The sequence below is a fragment of the Triticum aestivum genome, chromosome 1D (assembly GCF_018294505.1).
Source record: "Triticum aestivum cultivar Chinese Spring chromosome 1D, IWGSC CS RefSeq v2.1, whole genome shotgun sequence".
NCBI classification, from domain to species: Eukaryota; Viridiplantae; Streptophyta; class Magnoliopsida; order Poales; family Poaceae; genus Triticum; species Triticum aestivum.
The window spans coordinates 486,197,036-486,215,306 of NC_057796.1; the positions used below are offsets into that span (position 1 = coordinate 486,197,036).

The window sequence follows — 18,271 nt, forward strand, 5'->3', positions numbered from 1 at the left end:
ACCCATGTTACTCTTCTTGCGCGTGGCATTAGTCAAGCAACCCCAGCTGGACACCCCGTTCTGCCCGTGGGCCCCACGCGTCAGTCAGCCCTCCAACTGGAGCACGCGGTTCCGCCGAACTCTGCCGGAATATCGCGTTCATGCCCTCAACAATTTAACATATTACAGACAGGTCCCTCGAGAGTCACACCAGTACATAGCCGCTCTTCCACTTGCCCCCCTCCTCGTCCTCCTCGCCGCGGCCACTCCGCCACCACACTGCCACGCCGCCCTCCCTCGCCAATGCCGACCGGCCTCTTCCTCGCCGCCGCCGCGAAGCTCTGACGGAGAACCGGAGGCGCCGCCGCCGCGTGCCCCGCGCCCCAGCCTCTGTGCCGCCGCCGAGAACCGAGAGCCGCGAGCTCTCCGATTGCGCGTCGAGGTAACTGCCGCCGCCGCCGCCGCCTCTCTCTGCCATCGCTGTTTAAGGCTCTCTACTACGTACTACCTATATTATCTTCCGTTGGTATTCTCTGATCCGTCGGGATATCTTGCGGATTCTGCAGATTTCTGCAACCGCTTTACGGTTCTTGGTTCCGTGAAAGGGGGGAGAATCAGGCGCCATGGGGAGCGAGCCCAAGGAGATGAAGTACAGGCGGAGGGCGAGGGCGCCCGAGCCGGGGGACTACGGGCAATGCGGCGGGGGCGGCGGCGTGGTGGACTGGGCCGCGCTCAAGCAGCAGGACCCGGCGGAGCTGCTCAGGAAGCTGGACGAGATACGGGACCAGATCACCAGGTCCTGCGAGGCCGCGGGGCCGCGGCCGGCGGACCCGCCGCACCGCATGGGCCGAGGCGCCGTCTCCATGCGCCACTCGCACGCCGACCCCCTGCCACCCCCGCCGGGCCGTGGTGCGCCGCCGGAGTACTACCGCTCCTCGCGCCACGCCGGCCGGTACGGGCAAGGCGGGCCGCCGAGCTCGTACGACCAGCGGTCCGTGTGCGATGACAGGTACGCGAGGCAGCCCAGCGGGAGGTTCCGGCAGCCGCGCCCGGAGGGGCAGTGGGAGGGCTATGGCTACGGCGGCCACCACAGCTCGTGCCAGTGTGGGCAGTGCGTGCACGGCCAGCGGGCCATGCCACCGCAGGAGGAGAGCATTCCGATGGCCAGGTTCTTCGCGGGGCAGCAGAGGCCGCCGTACCAGTTCGACAGGTCCGCCTCGTCGATATCGTCAGAGTACGACCGGAGATCGGTGGCCTCGTCGCTCTACTCGCACCTTTCGATGTCCAAGAGAAGGGTGGAGTACTTCAGCAAGAGGGCAGACAGCTTCTGCCGGCCGACGAAGGGCGGCGCGCCGTTCGTCGTGTGCAGCTCCTGTAACCAGCTTCTGCAGCTGCCTCCTGGGAAATGCACATCACCGAAGCAGAACCAGGTTCAGTGTGGCTCCTGCTCAGAGGTTGTTACTTTGAAGCTCAAGGGTGCGAAAGTTCACCCGGTGATCCCATCATCGTCTTTCAGTGTACCGAAAAGCGTGAGAAGCTCCGATCGTCGGGCTCCTCAAAGTTCTGGGTGGTATCCATATGAGGATGATGACACTTCCAGTTTCGGTAGCTATCGACAGAAACAGAATTTTTCCGACAATCTGTCGCAGTCTTCTATTGGAAGCTATGGCAGCAGCACAAGCAAAGAGCGGGGGCCAAACAAGATCAGTCAGGTAAAACCTGTATCCGTCAGCAAGTCTAGATTTGCAGATAGCCCAAAAGATATATTATGTCAAGGAGATGCAGACAGTCAGGTCGAAGCTTCAGTTATTCGCACAATCAGTCCACAAGCCCCAGTTTTAGAGGATAAACTTGTTGATCCCTTTTCCAGCCAGCAAAATGATTGCAGTGGTGGGGATCAAATCAAGAGCAAGAGGTATGGCTTAAATAGCAAAGGAAACTTTGATGTTAGAGGTGAGAGGATTGATGTGAAATGTGAACAAAAGAGCAATGAAAGTCGGAAGGATGGATTTAGTGGAGAAACTATGAAGAAAACATATGGACAGAAATATCTCAAGCAACTTAATGCTAGTTGTCATGATGGTCACATGGGTAGCAAGAACACGCGGAAGGCCAATAGTGATGATAGCAGGAGCAGCAGCCTTGAAGATGAAGCTACAAGCAAAAAGTATGAAGAAAAGAGCAGACAAGATGACAACAACTTTGAGGCTCAAGGCGTTAATAAGAGATACGACAACTGCAACAAGGAAGGTTATAACAATGACTTTGGATTTGATAGCATTACTAAGACATGTGAAGAAGAGAGCGTACAAGATGACTATGCGAAATCACTGTCCTCGAACTGTGAAAATGCCAAGGGAGTAGCCAAAAATGAGTCATCAGTCAGTGAGCGAACAAATACTAGCTCGCATGTCTCTTCTGATGCTGGGCTAGATGAAATTCAATCTTCAGCTGGTAAGAGTGGGGATTCATCATTTTTTGGTGGTTTCTTAAAGAAAGGTTTCAAAGATCTTTCTTTATTCAACCAGTCTATGGACAGTGTCAAGGTTTCCATCAATGGTCATCCAATCTCTGAACGTGCTCTTCATAAGGCGGAGAAAAAAGCTGGTCCTGTTAGCCCTGGTTCATATTGGTAAGTCATTTCCTTTCATTTGGATTTCAGAACATGTCCTGTATTTGCAGCATATGCTGTATATCCTGTTGCTTTAGTTCATCGTTTACTCTTAGCATCATCTGCCCAGAACATACACCTTTCTTACCTTAAGGGATGCTGCAACAATCAAGAGACAAATGAATTGATATGTATTCTCCTTCAGAATAAATCTAGTTTAATGGTGAGAATCATGATGAAGTATACTGACCCACTGTTATAAAATGATCATGCCTGATTCCACTGCATAACTCTGTAATATTTCCTTCCATAATCTAAAGAAAGAAGGAAGACTTTGCTTTTTTAGCCAAATTGGCCACTTCATCTTGAAATGATCACTAGACTAGTGTGTCTGTTTGTACATTCTTTCATAGACTTAAGATTCTTGTTCATCATTGATTTGTATTCTTTGGTGGTTGCTCTACTAAATGCTTTAAGCTCAAAATCAGAATTCAATGTTTTGTCTGCCTTTAACCAGACACAACATTCTGATAAGTATACTTAGAAGGCAGATACAGATGCATGATTAAATAATAGATCGTGCAATATTACCATGTAGCTAGTTTATAACTTGTTGCAATTCCGTTAGATCTTCAGCACAGAGATAGTCGGTTACAGTAACTTTTAATTCACAGGGATTGGAAATTTCTTTAAAGCAAAGGTAACATAGTGTTTTCTCTCTTTGCTAATTCAGGTATGACCAACGTGCTGGATTTTGGGGTGTCATGGGGCATGAGTGCAGCGGCATTATTCCTGTAAGATAACTCTTTTCCATGGGATGATTTCCCTAGAACTGCGTGTTTGCATGTCATGACCAGTCTTTCATTTTGCAGCCATTTATAAAAGAATTCAGTTATTCAATGCCCAAGAATTGTGCCGGTGGGAACACTGGAGTGCTTGTAAATGGCAGAGAACTTCATCAGAAAGATTTCGATTTGCTTGTAAAGAGAGGCCTTCAACGTTTCTCTGAAAAATCATATACCGTTGATATCTCAGGAAATGTGATTGATGCTGCAACTGGAGACAAATTACGCAGCCTTGGAAAGCTCGCTCCTACGTAAGTTCCTCCTGTACAGACTGCATTTCCTCAGGAAGAGTGGGCTATATATATATATGTATATATGTGTATATTTTTGCTATCTTCGTATAAAAGGAAACTTCAACTCATTTTGATGTTAACACTAGTTTTGGTTTCTAGATATCTGCAGTCTTCGGTAAAATTTCCCTGGCATTAGTAATTTGTATTTGACAAATCATCTAATGGCTTAATCAATTACCCCCCTGTGATTCACTACTTGAGATGAATTACCTAATAGCAGGGGACTGCCTAATAGGCAAAGCCAGTGTGGTCATGCCTTATTTCCACGCAGTAGGTCAACATCATTTGTTCACTTTCTCCTTTGACCATTTCTTGCTGTGGTTATTGTAAACCTTTTGTTCAATTGTTGTTTGTTTTCTACACGAAAGAAATTACTGATATCATGTGAACTTGTGCGAGGTTGTCACTTTGGTCGTCGTACGGAAACGTGCATGCATTATGTTAGAACTTTTTATTTGCTTTTAGCCACAACTTGTCTGAACTCTGAGTACCATGTGTTTAATAACCTCTTAAAATTCTTGATCAGCAAATCGTCTTCATCAATTTCCTCTAAACCATGTTTTTTTAGTTAGACACTAACCATTTCAATTTTCAAATGACAGAATCGAGAAGATGAAACGCGGTTTTGGCATGCACGTCCCTGAAGAGATAAGTTAGCACTCTGACTGTCTATGATGATGGCTCCTTGCTTTGCTATCCCCGTGCCCTACCACACCTGTAAGCTGCCTGTGCAAGTTAAATGTTTGGACTATCCTATGGAAGAAAGCCTTCTAGATGATACTACTTCTTGTGGCCTAGCTGCGCAGCAGCACCAATTATACTCCCAGGAAAACCTATTTCCACACATTGCTTTCCTTTACTTGAGATATATCCCCTAATGATATATTCGGGCCGAGGTAGCTCCAAGTTCCTCTTATTGTGCATCCACACATTCCATTCCTTTACCTGAAACATCCATCCAGATATATCTCCTGATCATATATTCGGGCATGACGCAGCTCCAAGCTCCTCCTGTTGTGCTGTTTTCTCATCTCGTCCACTGCATATGTATGTTGTCAATGCAGTTCTTCGTCGGCATAGGTAGCATTGAAATGTACGATATCTTTGTGGGGTTGTAATACAGCGGTAGAATCCTTCTACCTTGTGGAACCAACTGTAAATATCAACTCTCTGCCACCACCTGCTGGGTGGGTGGCTGGTGTGTGCTTTCTGAAATGCAAACCTGGTTTGTACACCTGTCCTGTGCCCGGGAATCACAATTATCTGTCAGTTTGGACCATGGTTGGAATGCTATAATAACATAGTGTACATACTGCTGCAACTCTGTTTTTTGTACTGCTGTTCTTCTTGCCTGAAGAGCAGCCAATCCTTGCGTTTCTCCCGGTCAATGTTGCCGGCACATGGGAATGGGATGGGCAGCTCAAGTGAACACAAGCTGCGTGTTTGAATCGATTGAGTCAGCAAATCTTTATTTTTAATCCGAGTCAAGCTGACACGTCATGCGGAAATTGGATCTTGCTATACAGTCAGAGATGATCAGTCGATCTTCAGGTGTCTTGCTTACCGGGCTGCTGATATTTAATCGCGTCATCTATTTTGGAACGGAGGGAGTAATGTTTATTCACCGGAGAGGAAACACAACGTACGCCTGGGAAGCGTTCGTACTAGTACGTTCGAACAACACTCCACGGACTGCTCCAGCTGATATGTAGGACTTGGTCAGTCTCTCAACTGCGCTATCTGTTGGTACGTACCATGTCCAACTTTGACCGAGCTGCAATGGGCCAATGACCAGACCACATGGATGAAAACTGTTTGTTTTATCTTCTTTTCAACAATTGAGTGGGACCAGTGTTGTTATTATACTATGATTCATTCATCTCTGGAAGTGCTATCTTCATAGTAATTTATATATTCGACTTCGGGTCAGGCCGGTGGTAGCCGCCGTCGCCCGCTTCTCCATGTTCTATATGTGATCCAGCCAGCCTTTTACTTCGATCCAAGCGTCTTTACTTGCTCAGTTGTGACCCTGCGAGAGTAATCTTGTACGTATCGAGTTTTGAGTCCTGTATGTAGTACGAGTGAGTACTCACAGTCCCAGCTCGCTAGCATTGCTTGACTGAGCTACCTCCATCGTCGGCCGGTCTCCGTTATAAAGTTGAAACACCTATTTTGAAACGGATGGGCTATGTGGACTATGTAGCTGAGCATCCATCAACCCGGCGGCGAAGCTAAAGGAAGCTCCCAAGGAGCAATCATGGCCGTGGCCGCGCTGTCCTCCTTCTCCTTCTCCGCCGTCGCGTTGGCGAGGGCAAGAAGGCGGCGGGGGACACGGGCGCGGTGTCCGTGCCGGAGTCCAAGGCATGTGGAGGCATGCGGGGTTCCACCTCACCACGGCCATGGTGGGCCGGACAGTGCTCATGCTGTCGTACGCGCTCCAGTGCATGGGGTGGGCGCTCAGGCTCGCGGCACTCACCGCCATCACCTTCTACACCTACTCTTTGTGTTTCGATTTCCAGCTGAAAAAAATGGTGGTCGTATTTCGGTCATCTCTGCTTGGGATGGAAAGTACCTTTCAGCCGAAAAACACATAGATTTCAGTCAAATTTCAGCTGAAATTTTTGAAAATGGCAGAAATTCGGCCATCTCGGCCTGGGGCGAAAAAAAAATCACAAAGCGAAAATCAAAACTCTGATATACACACACATCTGGATATATTCTAGATATTCTTTTTTACTATTTTTTCTGTCTTAACAAATTCAATATAAAAAATTAACCTTTTCTATTATCAATTAATGTGTATATCTATCCACACCGTTGAATATTGTGAATTAAAGAAATTTACGTGCTTTCTCATTCCATTCGCGAGATGCTGGCTAATGCTCGACCACTACCTCATGTCCGGCGTGCTCGACCACTGCGAGGCTGCTGGCTGCCGCCACATCCGCTTCCCCGACCTCGCCGTCACGTTCTACATGGAACGGAATTGCTCATATCATATAAACTCGTGCATGATCGGCACTTTGGCCGTCGTACGGAAACGTGCAAGTATTATGTTGGAATTTTATATTGCTTCCCCACTTGTCTCAACTCTGAATGTGGATACTTTTTGTCAGACACTAACCATTTCGATTTTCAAATATCAGAATCGAGAAGATGAAACGCTTTTATATTTTTTTACAGAGAAAGTACTACTCCGACATATCTTTGTGGGGTTGTAATACACCGGTAGAATGTTTCTACCTTGTAACCAATTGTAAATATCAACTCCTATACTACCTCTTGCTGGGTGGCTGATGCATGTGTGCTCTTTGAAATGCAACCCTGGTTTGTGCAATACACCTGTACAAATTTTCCTACGCGTAGGTAGCTTTGAAACCGCAGGATATCTTGGTGGGATTGTAATTCACTGGTAGAATCTTTCTACTACCTTGTAGAACCAACTGTAAATATCTATCCTCCTGAACCACCTACAGGGGTGGTTGATGTGTGCTCTGTGAATTGCAACCATGCTTTGTGCAATACACCTGTACCACCCATCCTTCAAAAGTACGTATTATTTTTTTGTCATTTTGGAACATGGTTGGAATAACGCAAATGTGTATACTGTCGCAACTGTATTTCCATTATTGTCAGTTTTCTTGTTTGAAGAGCGGTTAAACCCTGTGTGTTTTCCCTGGTCAATGTATGTTGCCGGCACATGGGCAAGCTGGAAGCTGAAATAGATAAACTTTTGCATATTTGACAATCTGAGTCACGTGGAAATTAATCAGGGCTTGGTTATCTTCTTCCTCTTTATTTGGAGTAGACTAGATCAGTTGGGGTTGCCTTACTCACACACTAGATTAAACTATGTATATTCAGAGAGAAAGCAGAGCATATGCGTTGGAAGTGTTGGCTTTGGGTTCAGTTGGTACGACCCAGTCAGTCTCTGAAGTGCCCTGTCAGTAGTTGAACCTTGTTGTAGGCGTGTACCATGTCCAACTTTGAATGTTTCCTTTAGCCATATCAGTGGTAATTTTATCCCCCCTGAGAAAACACAAGAGGCCTTGCGTCTGGATGCATTTTTTTTTGATAGAAAAAGAGTACGGTACGACACCGTACTCCTACGAACGAGTTAGGCACCGCCGGAAGTAGCAGCCCTCGGGCTTGACCGTGCCGAGTAGGTCACGAAATGCGACATGGTCAAGGTGAACCGCATGAAACCATGCCATGTTGGTATACAATATGATTCTCGTGTTTGAAAATGCCATCTTTGAGCAACTGGATGGGGCCACTGTTGTTATACTATGATCCATCATTCACCTCCGAGGTTTGAAAAATGCCATGTTGATAGTAATTTATATATTTGACTTGCGGTCAGGCCCGTGGTAACCGCCGGCACCTACTGCTCCGTGTGATATATGTGTGTGACCTAGCCAGCCTCACCTCCATCCATGCCATGCGTCTCTAGACTTTTACCTCACTTGTGAGTTGTGACCCTGCGAGCTACGACTGCGGGAGCAATCTTCTTTCAAGTCGTGTATGCTGTGCTCCCTTGTCCCAGCTCGCCAGCATTGGTTGACTGAGCTACGTTCATCGCCGGCCGGTCTCCATGTACTATGTATCTGCGCATGCATGGTGACGCCGTGACGGACTACAATCCATCAGCCCGGCCGCGAAGGTAAAGGAAAGAAGGATACACCCATGGCCGCGCGCACCGGACCCGCGGTGTCCTCCCCCTCCGCGGCCGTCGCCGATGAGGCCGCGACCCGCCGCAGTGACGGCGAAGGGAAAGCGGCGGGGGACGCGGGGGCGGAGTTCGTGCTGGAGTCCAAGGGCACGTGGTGGCACGCGGGGTTCCACCTCACCACCGCCATGGTGGGGCCGGCGGTGCTGTCGCTGCCGTACGCGCTGCGGGGGATCGGCCTCGCCACGCTCTCCGCGCTAGCCGCCGTCTCCTTCTACACCTACTACGCCATGTCCCGGGTGCTCGACCACTGCGAGGCCGCCGGCCGCCGCCACATCCGCTTCCGCGACCTCGCCGCCGACGTCCTGGGTAAGCAATACCGTACACCAAGCATACCATATACCTCTTTCATCACCACTAGTCACTCTCTTCAGCTTACTAGGAGCAAGTATTTATAGATCATCAGTTTGATCGACCAAATATATACTCCCTCCGTCCCATAATATAAGAGTGTTTTTTACACTACACTAATGTTAAAAAAGGTTCTTATATTATGGAACGAAGGGAGTATCAAACTAGTAAAAAACCACTCTCATCAAACTAAAACCCGATTGATGATCTTGAAAAACTCATGTGTACCTTATAGAATTGAAGTGAGGTAGGTACTAGCAGCGTACTGCTGCTAGTTGATATGAACCTACTAATGAGCGGTGTGGTTTTGGATTTTTGGTAGGGTCTGGATGGGCGTTCTACCTGATGGTGGCCGTGCAGGGTGCGATCAACGTCGGGGTCACCATTGGAAGTATCTTGCTCGCCGGCAATTCTCTACAGGTGACCACCACTTCTTGAATGACCTGTGAACGCACATTCATTTCGTTTCAGAGAACTTATTAGCTCGGTGATGACACTTATCAGATACTCCTTCAATTTTATGGTAATGAATATTTGGTCTCTGTTGCTTTTGATATCGGATTTTTTTGAATATCATAAATGGTTATTTGCTCGCTATTTTTATCTTATACTATACAATAAAAATCCTCTAGCTATGTCACTCCAAGTAGCTAATCTTACTCATCTTCCTTCGACATTTGTATAATTGTGCAGATTATGTACACGACCTTGGTGCCATATGGCCCTTTGAAGCTGTACCATTTCATCGTCGCCGTCGACTTTATACTCCCCGTCGTCATGTACAACATGGTAGTGTCGCCCCCTAGGAGGTCGGTGGTGTATGTGACCAACGTGGCGATCATGGTCTTGTTCACCGGCCTCGGGGTCATTGGCGCAGTCGCATCCGTGAGGAAGCTCGCGCTCAACGCCGGGCGTTTCACGCTCTTCAACGACCATGTCGTCAAATGAATTAATTTCTTGCTCCTATCACACGACCTCTCTCATTGGATATCTTTTTTTTTTTTGCGAAATCTCTCATCGGATATCTAGTTATGTATTGGAATCTCAGACTCTTTTTTTTTAAACAAGAGTATCAGACTTATTCAGTAGGTCAAAATGTTGGGGCTAGATTGCTGCAAACAGCTAGAGAATCGCAAGCTCGAATAATCTCGTGTCGAGACAATTCACCACAATCCACAAAGGGAAACGTTTCCCACCGGACGACCGGCCGAGCGCTCGGCCGGTCGCCCCTCGCTCGCTCGCTCTATCACGTGGGAACAGGCACATGCGTTCTGTGGGCCTCAAGCGATTTTCTGATCTCTTCCTACTTTTTTTTCTCTCCTTACTTTTCCTCTGGCCTTATCGCTTCTGCCTCTCACCTTACCTCTTCAGTCCCCATACATCTAAAATTACTCCCCCACCAACGCAACAACCACAAAGATCTTTTACTGGAACCGGTGGTGATCTTTCGCTGGAATCAGCATTATCTTTTTGCTGCATGAGTGCTGCAGCCAGTTTTGTGCAACCCGCAAAGCTACAACCACAACCAATCATTAATAAGTTTCAATCGAAGATAGCGGAATCTAGGGGCCACTCAGTGCTGCAACCATTGACAGAAATGCATCAACCATGGATAAAAAATGCTTCAACGAGGCACTGAAAAAAGAAAAATGCTGGAAACGTTGACAGAAAAAGGTTCAACCGTAGATGCAAAAGCTTCAACCAGGATACTGTGCAACGAAAAAAGCTTCAACCGTTGACAGAAAAAGCTTCAACGGTAGATGCAAAAGATTCAACCAGGACACTGTGCAATGGAAAAAGCTATAACCGTTGACAAAAAAAGCTTCAATTGTATACGAAAAAGGCTTCAACCGGCGATAGAAAAAATCTTCCTGGAGGCTCGCGCTTCCATGAAAGCTGCAATGGCCCAGCGAACTGCTACATGAGTGCTTTTTTAGTTGTAAATTTATACTGGAAAATATGTACAAAACATATAACAATTTTGCTTCCATATTTTTTTGTTTTTTGTTGTGAACTTTTTTTGCACAATGCTACATATGTTCTTTTTTCATTGTAAAAGTACAGAAATTATGCTACAAAACATATGATTTTTTTATTTGTGTTTTTTGATTTTTGTTGTGAATTTTTGCTGCAATGCTACATACAAATACAGTTTAACAACAAGCGCAGATCTTCAATGTACATTTTTTGATTGAAACTATTGTGTGCACATAGCAGAGAGAAGTCACAATCATCATTTGGATGGGCTCCACCCACGTGACAGCATGCAACATCCACGGCGCATGGGACAAGCGACTTCCGGGCGATGCAGGTGGGCCACTAGCGTACCAAAGGAAGAAAGGAACGACGTGCCAGACGATCGGACGGATTAAAATAATCGAATCGGACGACCTACGCGCGACCGGCCGAAACTTTAGGCCGGTGCGCCGGCGCCCATCAGTCCCCATCCACAAATATGTATCACAACACAACACGATAATGTGGAGGCGTGTGGCACCTACGACGCAGAGGAAGAAAAACACTACGCTCTGGCTCCCTGCTGGTTTGGGCCACGTAATGGGATGCAGCCCATGTTAGTCTACTGATGGGCTTTTGGGCCTTCAGGATCGGGCTCCTTCGCTCACGCGGGCGCGGCCGGGGAGAGCAAACACAGCAGTGTAAGGTTGTTTAGTCCCACCTCGGCTACACAAGAACGATTCGACCGGTTTATAAGCTCGAGCGCGACTGCTATACTCGTCCCTTCGGGGACATCCGATAAAATTGGAACGATACAGAGAAGATTAGCATGGCCCCTGCGCAAGGATGACACGCACAAATCGAGAAATGGTCCAAATTTTTTGAAGATTTCGCGCGCCGGTCCCTGGGACGTTCTTTTTCTCTTGCATCTATGCCCCTGGATCCTTCTTTCAGCGGCTTTGCCTTCCCTTGTCGTAATTACATCGAGACCCTTCTCTCCGCCAGTATTCCCTCTGCCACACCATTCAGTCAATACTAGCTGCTCAGCCCAAGAAAATCCTCTGTTTTCTGAGAGACAGATCCCTGCAGTTTCCTCAGCCTCTTCTCATCTCTACAACCAAGTCTTAAATGGATATTCCACTCACTGTTTTGCCCCCATTTTCCAAGCCACGTGCAGATCGGCTGCCTTCTACATTTCCTATTTCAGTATGTCTTCACCACCTTATGTTTCCAGTAATTGGAACCCTAACTAAATCTCAATCTCAACTGTAGGATATGTTGAGAATTATACCCCGGAGAATGAATTCATATGGTTTCCTTGTCAAAGACAAACAGCATAAACCTTTAGTGATCTTTATTATGCAAAATAAATTAGATTTGAACATTTTGGTGATCCTACATTTGATCGTCAGGATAACCAAATATATCAATACAAAGTTAAAGAAAAAACTAACATTAATCATAGTACATGACAACTCGTATTCACATATTGACTCGCATCACTCACATAAAAGAGGTAACTGATTTATTGAAGGTTATTGGTAACATGGTAGATTGTCAAAGCATGACACATGTAATGCCTATGGCAGAAGTTTCTTTACCCCTCTCATCTTATGACGACCTCAACGCGTGACCAATATGAATGTAGTCGCAGCATGCCATTGCGCGGAGGCAAAGAGATGGTGGCAAACTTGCCGAAGATGAGGGAAGTATATGAGTAGTTGGTGGGGAGGGAAGAAAATTCTGCATTAAACATGGGCACAATCTCTTGATTGCATTAGTAGGAACTGGTGATAGGAGCTGATGCATGAATTACAGATGTAGCAAACCTTGTGATCAGGAAAAAAATAGATAGTGGGTTGTAATAAGTATTTAGAAAGAACTGATTTTCTCAAAATCTTGTTTTGATAGCCCTAAATACCCCCAAAAAGCATTCTACACGTGAGTTTATATAACATGGTGGGGGTCCTTTGTAATTCCGGCGAAGTGCTAGGAGCATCAAGAGTGCGGTATTATTGTTCTCCTTTTACATAACTTGTAGTTCTTGAGAATACGAGGAAAAGCTATCGAAAGACCATGTTTTAGTCAAGAAACAATCAGGAAAAGATGCAAAGATAAAAATTGTCGAAACTCAAATCGGCTCGTGCGGTTGGTGATTGTATAGATTTGCTTCATTCACGAGAATCAAGTCCCATGGCAGATACTCTAGTGTGTCAATAAAGTAAAATTGGCAAAAGAAAAAGGGTTACAAGATGCCCAATAGTTCTTTAAAAAAAAAAGAGCTTGAGTGTCTGTGATTTTCATACTTTGCTTATCATATTGACTTGACAATCCTAAATGTTCCATTCCGACTTAGCAAATATTACATGTATGGGTATATAGTGTCATTTGTCCAACGAAGTGATAGCGGCATGGGGGCGTGGGATTTGCCGGGCTCCTTTTCCATCCTATTTAATATTTGAAAACACAAGGAAAAGCCATCGAAAGGCTGCCACGCAGTTTAGGAAATTCAGAAAGTATGATAGTTACATAGATAAGAGCTATCGAAAGCAACAACTCATGCTCTTAGTAGTTACTCCCTCTGTTCACAAATAGTATAAAATGTTTAGATATTTTAATATAAACTAAATTTGGATTGAAATGAGTAAACAAATACACTAAAACATGTCTATATACATCCGATTCAGAAAAAAGTTAAAACATCTTATATGTACGAACAAAGGGAGCAGTAATGATACCGATTTGCTTTATTCACACACACGCAGAGCATGTTTGGTTGGAGACCTAGCCAGTGTGCCTAAGAAAATAAGGTACCTAGATAACGCCCGGGACGAAGCAAAAATTTGCCTGGCCAGGCTAGCTACCACCCGCATGTTTGGTTCTTGCCCTTGCCTGGCTGGTGTGAGTTTTCTTTTTGAACACAGTACAGACGCAAGCGTTCATTAATACGCGCATACACTCACTCCTATGAACGCACACACACGCACACCCTATCCCTATGAGCACCTTCGAGAGACTGAGCCGACATATCATCTTAAGATTTACGAAGTCATCATAGGCGCCTCGTCATCGACGGGAACATCTCCTCCCACTGAAATGCATCGCCGGAAATTCTAAAATAAATCTAGAAATAATGCGAGCAACAGGACATGACCCTGATGGGCTGGGGATACCATTGTCCCTCTAACCATCCAACTACAGGCTGGTTCGCCTGGCTGGTGTGAGTCGACTGTTTAAAATATTCTCAAAGAATAGACATATAATTTACTGAGCATTACTTAGTGCTAGGCTGTTGTTGTAGCACACCAGGCACTTGGAGAGGGACGCCTGGACTAGGCTAATGAGGTTGTCTGGGCTAAATGTTCTCTATTGAATTTTTTATTCCTAGTTGAACCAGGCTAATCACCTAGCGGGGACGACCTGGCCAGGCAGACTTGTTTTCTACGAGGACATGAAGCAAACAGCTGCCAGGTAGAAGGATCACCCAAGCACTGGCGGAGCTACGTGTTGATAAAATCGGCCGTGGCCCGCCTAGCTCATAGCAATTACAGTGGAGATTTGAGAGTAAACTCAGCCATGAGCTTGAAAATTATGGGTCTTCCTTTGTACCGGCCGCCCTTGTTTTCTACCGTAGCTCCGCCACTGCACCCAAGGACCAAAGCTCATTCTCCATCGTACAAGATGACGTTCCCCAATTCACATATTTTCTACTCGCATCCCATCGATATTAATTGTCGCTGATTCAATATAAAGTTTTAGTACTAAATCATCAACCATTAAATATGGATTGAAGGGAGTAGTTTAATTATAATCAAATCACCCTAAAATTTCAGAGTTACACAAACATTAATTGGCAGAGATAACCATATTGTTTGTAGCTTGTATGGATAATAAGAAATGCATTGGAGAATATCCCCTAATGCCCTTCTTATTTTACACTTTTTTTTGACGTGTTTATTTTACACTTTTGGTAGCTACTAAAACGTCGATAAACATAGGACAAGCCAAGAAAGGAAGCATTCATTTACGTCAGTACCATATATAAATAGCCAGAAACAACCCATACATATCCCACCACATGCGTGTATTTATACTTGTACGTAAACCATGGCAAACGTCGGGCCGGGCTTGTAAAAGCCCAACCTTCATTTCCCAAGCCCGAGTCTGGCCCGAAGCCCGAAATACTCCCTGTTTTCAAGCCCAAGCCCGGCCTTAAATCAAGCTTGAAGCCCGAAAGCCCGGCCCGAACGCTATTTTTTAGTGTACACATGTGCAAGCCCAGCCCGAAGCCCGAAAGCCCGGCCTGAAATACAGAAAAAATGAAGCCCGAGCCCAGCCCGAACTATCTTTCGGGCTGTAAAACAAGGCCCGAGCCTGGCCCAAACATCAAGCCCGACCCGGCCCGGCCTGGGTTTTTCGGGCCGAGCTGTCCATGCCCGGGTTTAGTTGTACGTATGGCGCTCACCAGGTGTTGTCGTCTTGCTCCCCGATCCCGGAGAGGATTGGTGGATAGATATGGGCAGACAGTTGTGTGGCACGGCACGCATGCAGGCAGCAACTTGTTGGGTGCACTCCACACCTCGTATTGTCCTATAAATCGACTATTTTATCTGGATCTGGACGAATTGGTTTGACCTTCTTCTTCTTCCTTCTCCACTGCAAAATTGAGCTGAGAAAAGTAAACAAGAGAAGAAGGGGAGCTCCCCCGGCCGCCTGTCCGTCCGGATCTGTAGCTCAATCCAATCCCTCCACGTCATCCAGCCCCGCCTAGTTACAATCCAGCAAGAACACGAGCGCGCCAATTAATTAGTAGCAGTCGTAGCAGCCACGATCTCCCCGAGATCCCGCGCCATTAATCCCGCTCCACACCTTCCTTCTCCTCTCCGCTCATGCCCTCTTCGCGCGCCCGGCTTAGTGCAAGCGCTTAATCTGACGCCGCGACGATCGATCGATCGAGAGTCTTGACCGGCGGGAAGGGTCGATGGATCCGAACATGGCCGGGCACACCGGGGCCAGCCCGTTCCTGGTGTCGCCGTCGACGGGGCGCGCCATGACCCCCTCCGCCTCCTACGGCGGCGGCGAGGACGGGAAGCCGGCGGCGGGGGACGCGGGCGCGGCGTTCGTGCTGGAGTCCAAGGGCACGTGGTGGCACGCGGGGTTCCACCTCACCACCGCCATGGTGGGCCCGACGGTGCTCACGCTGCCGTACGCGCTCCGCGGCATGGGCTGGGCGCTCGGCCTCGCCGCGCTCACCGCCGTCGCCGCCGTCACCTTCTACACCTACTACCTCATGTCCCGCGTGCTCGACCACCGCGAGGCCGCCGGCCGCCGCCACATCCGCTTCCGGGAGCTCGCCGCCGACGTCCTCGGTACGTGCCTTCCGTGTTTGTACATACTTTAATTGTCTGCTGGTGCTTCGACTGCCGCCATTAATGTGCTAATAATAATCGTGGGCCAAGTATAATGAGCGGCGTGAATGATGTGCTGTTTTGGATCGGTGTGGTGTGGCAGGGTCCGGGTGGGTGTTCTACGCGGTGGTCACCGTGCAGACCGCCATCAACGCCGGCATCACCATCGGCAGCATCCTCATCGCCGGCAACTGCCTCCAGGTAAACGATAACATGGATTGATTTCCACAAAATTCTATTCAGCTGTTAGCGTCGCACGATTGGTGGCCTGATGATCTCCCAGGTTTTACTGTAAAATCTCTGGTAGACGGTGTAACCATTGTGAAGTCCAATGTTAATGTAAACCAGAAACATTGCAACATACAGTATATAAATGATGGCACAAATAGATCGTGTCAGAAACTGAAACAAAATGTTTACCTTAACTGTGCACCTCTGCTTGCTAATAAAGTAAATGTTCAATGTAAACGAAAAGCATTGCACAACTAATAATGGTTGCAGGAATAGATCGTGTCAAAAAGCACAATAAAATGTTGTAGAGAAACAAAATGTTTACCAAGCTATGTGCCTAACTGATATGTCTATTGCACCTTGGCTATACGTTTACATGTCAACGGGTGCAGATTATGTACGAGAGCTTGGCGCCGAATGGTACCCTGAAGCTGTACCACTTCATCATCATCGTCGCCGTCGTGTTGTCGCTCTTCTCGCAGATGCCGTCATTCCACTCGCTGCGGTATATCAACCTCGGGTCCCTAGTCCTAGCCTTCGGCTACACCATCCTCATATCGGGCGCGTGCATTCGGGCAGGTATGTGATCCTGCGTGCATCACGTGTTTACGTCTATGTTGTACTTGATGTTTCTGAGATGAAAAAGAGCTAGGAAGAAAAAAAATTTGGTCAGTCTTAGATCTGAATTTTTGACAGGTATGATGAGCAATGCTCCGGTGAAAGATTACTCGCTGAGCCCGTCAAAGTCCGGGAAGATGTATGACGCCTTCCTCTCCATCTCGATCCTGGCCACCGTGTTCGGCAACGGCATCCTGCCTGAGATCCAAGCCACCCTGGCGCCACCAGCGGCGGGGAAGATGGTGAAGGCGCTGGTGCTGTGCTACACTGTGGTCTTCTTCACCTTCTACCTGTCGGCCATCTCTGGCTACTGGGCCTTCGGCAACAAGGTGCAGTCCAATGCGCTGCAGAGCCTGATGCCGGACTCGGGACCCTCTCTGGCACCGACATGGCTCCTCGGCCTCGCCGTCGTGCTCGTCCTCCTCCAGCTCCTGGCCATTGCGCTGGTGTACTCGCAAGTGGCCTACGAGATCATGGAGAAAGGGTCGGCAGACGCGGGCCATGGAAGGTTCTCATGGCGGAACCTGGCGCCGCGGGTGGCGCTGCGGACCTTGTACGTTGCGGCATGCGCATTTGTGGCGGCGGCCCTGCCGTTCTTCGGTGACATCGTGGGCGTGGTCGGTGCGTTGGGGTTCATCCCGCTCGACTTCGTGCTCCCCGTCGTCATGTACAACATGGCGTTGGCCCCGCCTAAGAGGTCGGCGGTGTACGTAATCAACGTGGCTATCATGGCCTTGTTCACCGGTGTTGGGATCATTGGCGCCATTGCGTCCGTGCGGAAGCTTGTGCTCGACGCCGGACAGTTCAAGCTGTTCAGTGACCATGTCATCAGCTGAATTAGTTTCTTGTCCCCTTTGTAGGTCATTTTATCATTTTTAGGGGAAGTTCTTTTTATATATCTCAACTAAAGTAGGCCGCGCGTGGACCATCTACCACACAATCCAAATCATCGAATATATGGTTCTGTGTTACAATATGCTGAATATTTCTCTGAGCAACACAAAAAGAGTTCTGATATATTTGTTTTTCTGTAATTTGCTCAATAATTTGATTTAACAATTGTAAATATTCATGGTCTCTCAAGAAATAACCTAAAAAAGACAACACTTCACATGGTTCTATTTTTTAGGTACTTTTGTTGCATCCCTGATCAGGTCCAGCTACACAGGCTCATTTCAAAACAATGGAATAATCGGTAAGCATCATAATATCACATCACAACACAACGTACGTAGGGGCAAAAAGACCTT

General features: G+C 47.3%; 2 protein-coding genes and 1 non-coding gene across 3 annotated transcripts; all 3 read left to right on the forward strand.

The window, feature by feature from the left end:
* The first annotated feature begins 219 nt into the window (after positions 1-219).
* LOC123183301 (uncharacterized) lies at positions 220-5,049 on the forward strand. The gene is made up of 5 exons (XM_044596083.1): positions 220-421; positions 546-2,611; positions 3,324-3,384; positions 3,463-3,686; positions 4,331-5,049. The coding sequence occupies exons 2-5, from the start codon at positions 603-605 to the stop codon at positions 4,383-4,385; spliced, it is 2,349 nt and encodes a 782-aa protein (XP_044452018.1). The 5' UTR covers positions 220-421; positions 546-602; the 3' UTR covers positions 4,386-5,049.
* Positions 5,050-11,543: 6,494 nt separating this feature from the next.
* On the forward strand, positions 11,544-11,646 carry LOC123183730 (U6 spliceosomal RNA). The gene has a single exon (XR_006492759.1). It is a non-coding gene; the product is annotated as a U6 spliceosomal RNA (small nuclear RNA).
* Positions 11,647-15,317: 3,671 nt separating this feature from the next.
* On the forward strand, positions 15,318-18,013 carry LOC123183302 (probable GABA transporter 2). Its single transcript, XM_044596084.1, has 4 exons — positions 15,318-16,133; positions 16,276-16,373; positions 16,796-16,982; positions 17,100-18,013. Exons 1-4 carry the CDS (start codon positions 15,746-15,748, stop codon positions 17,855-17,857), a joined length of 1,431 nt encoding a protein of 476 aa, XP_044452019.1. The 5' UTR covers positions 15,318-15,745; the 3' UTR covers positions 17,858-18,013.
* The last annotated feature ends 258 nt before the right edge of the window (positions 18,014-18,271 follow it).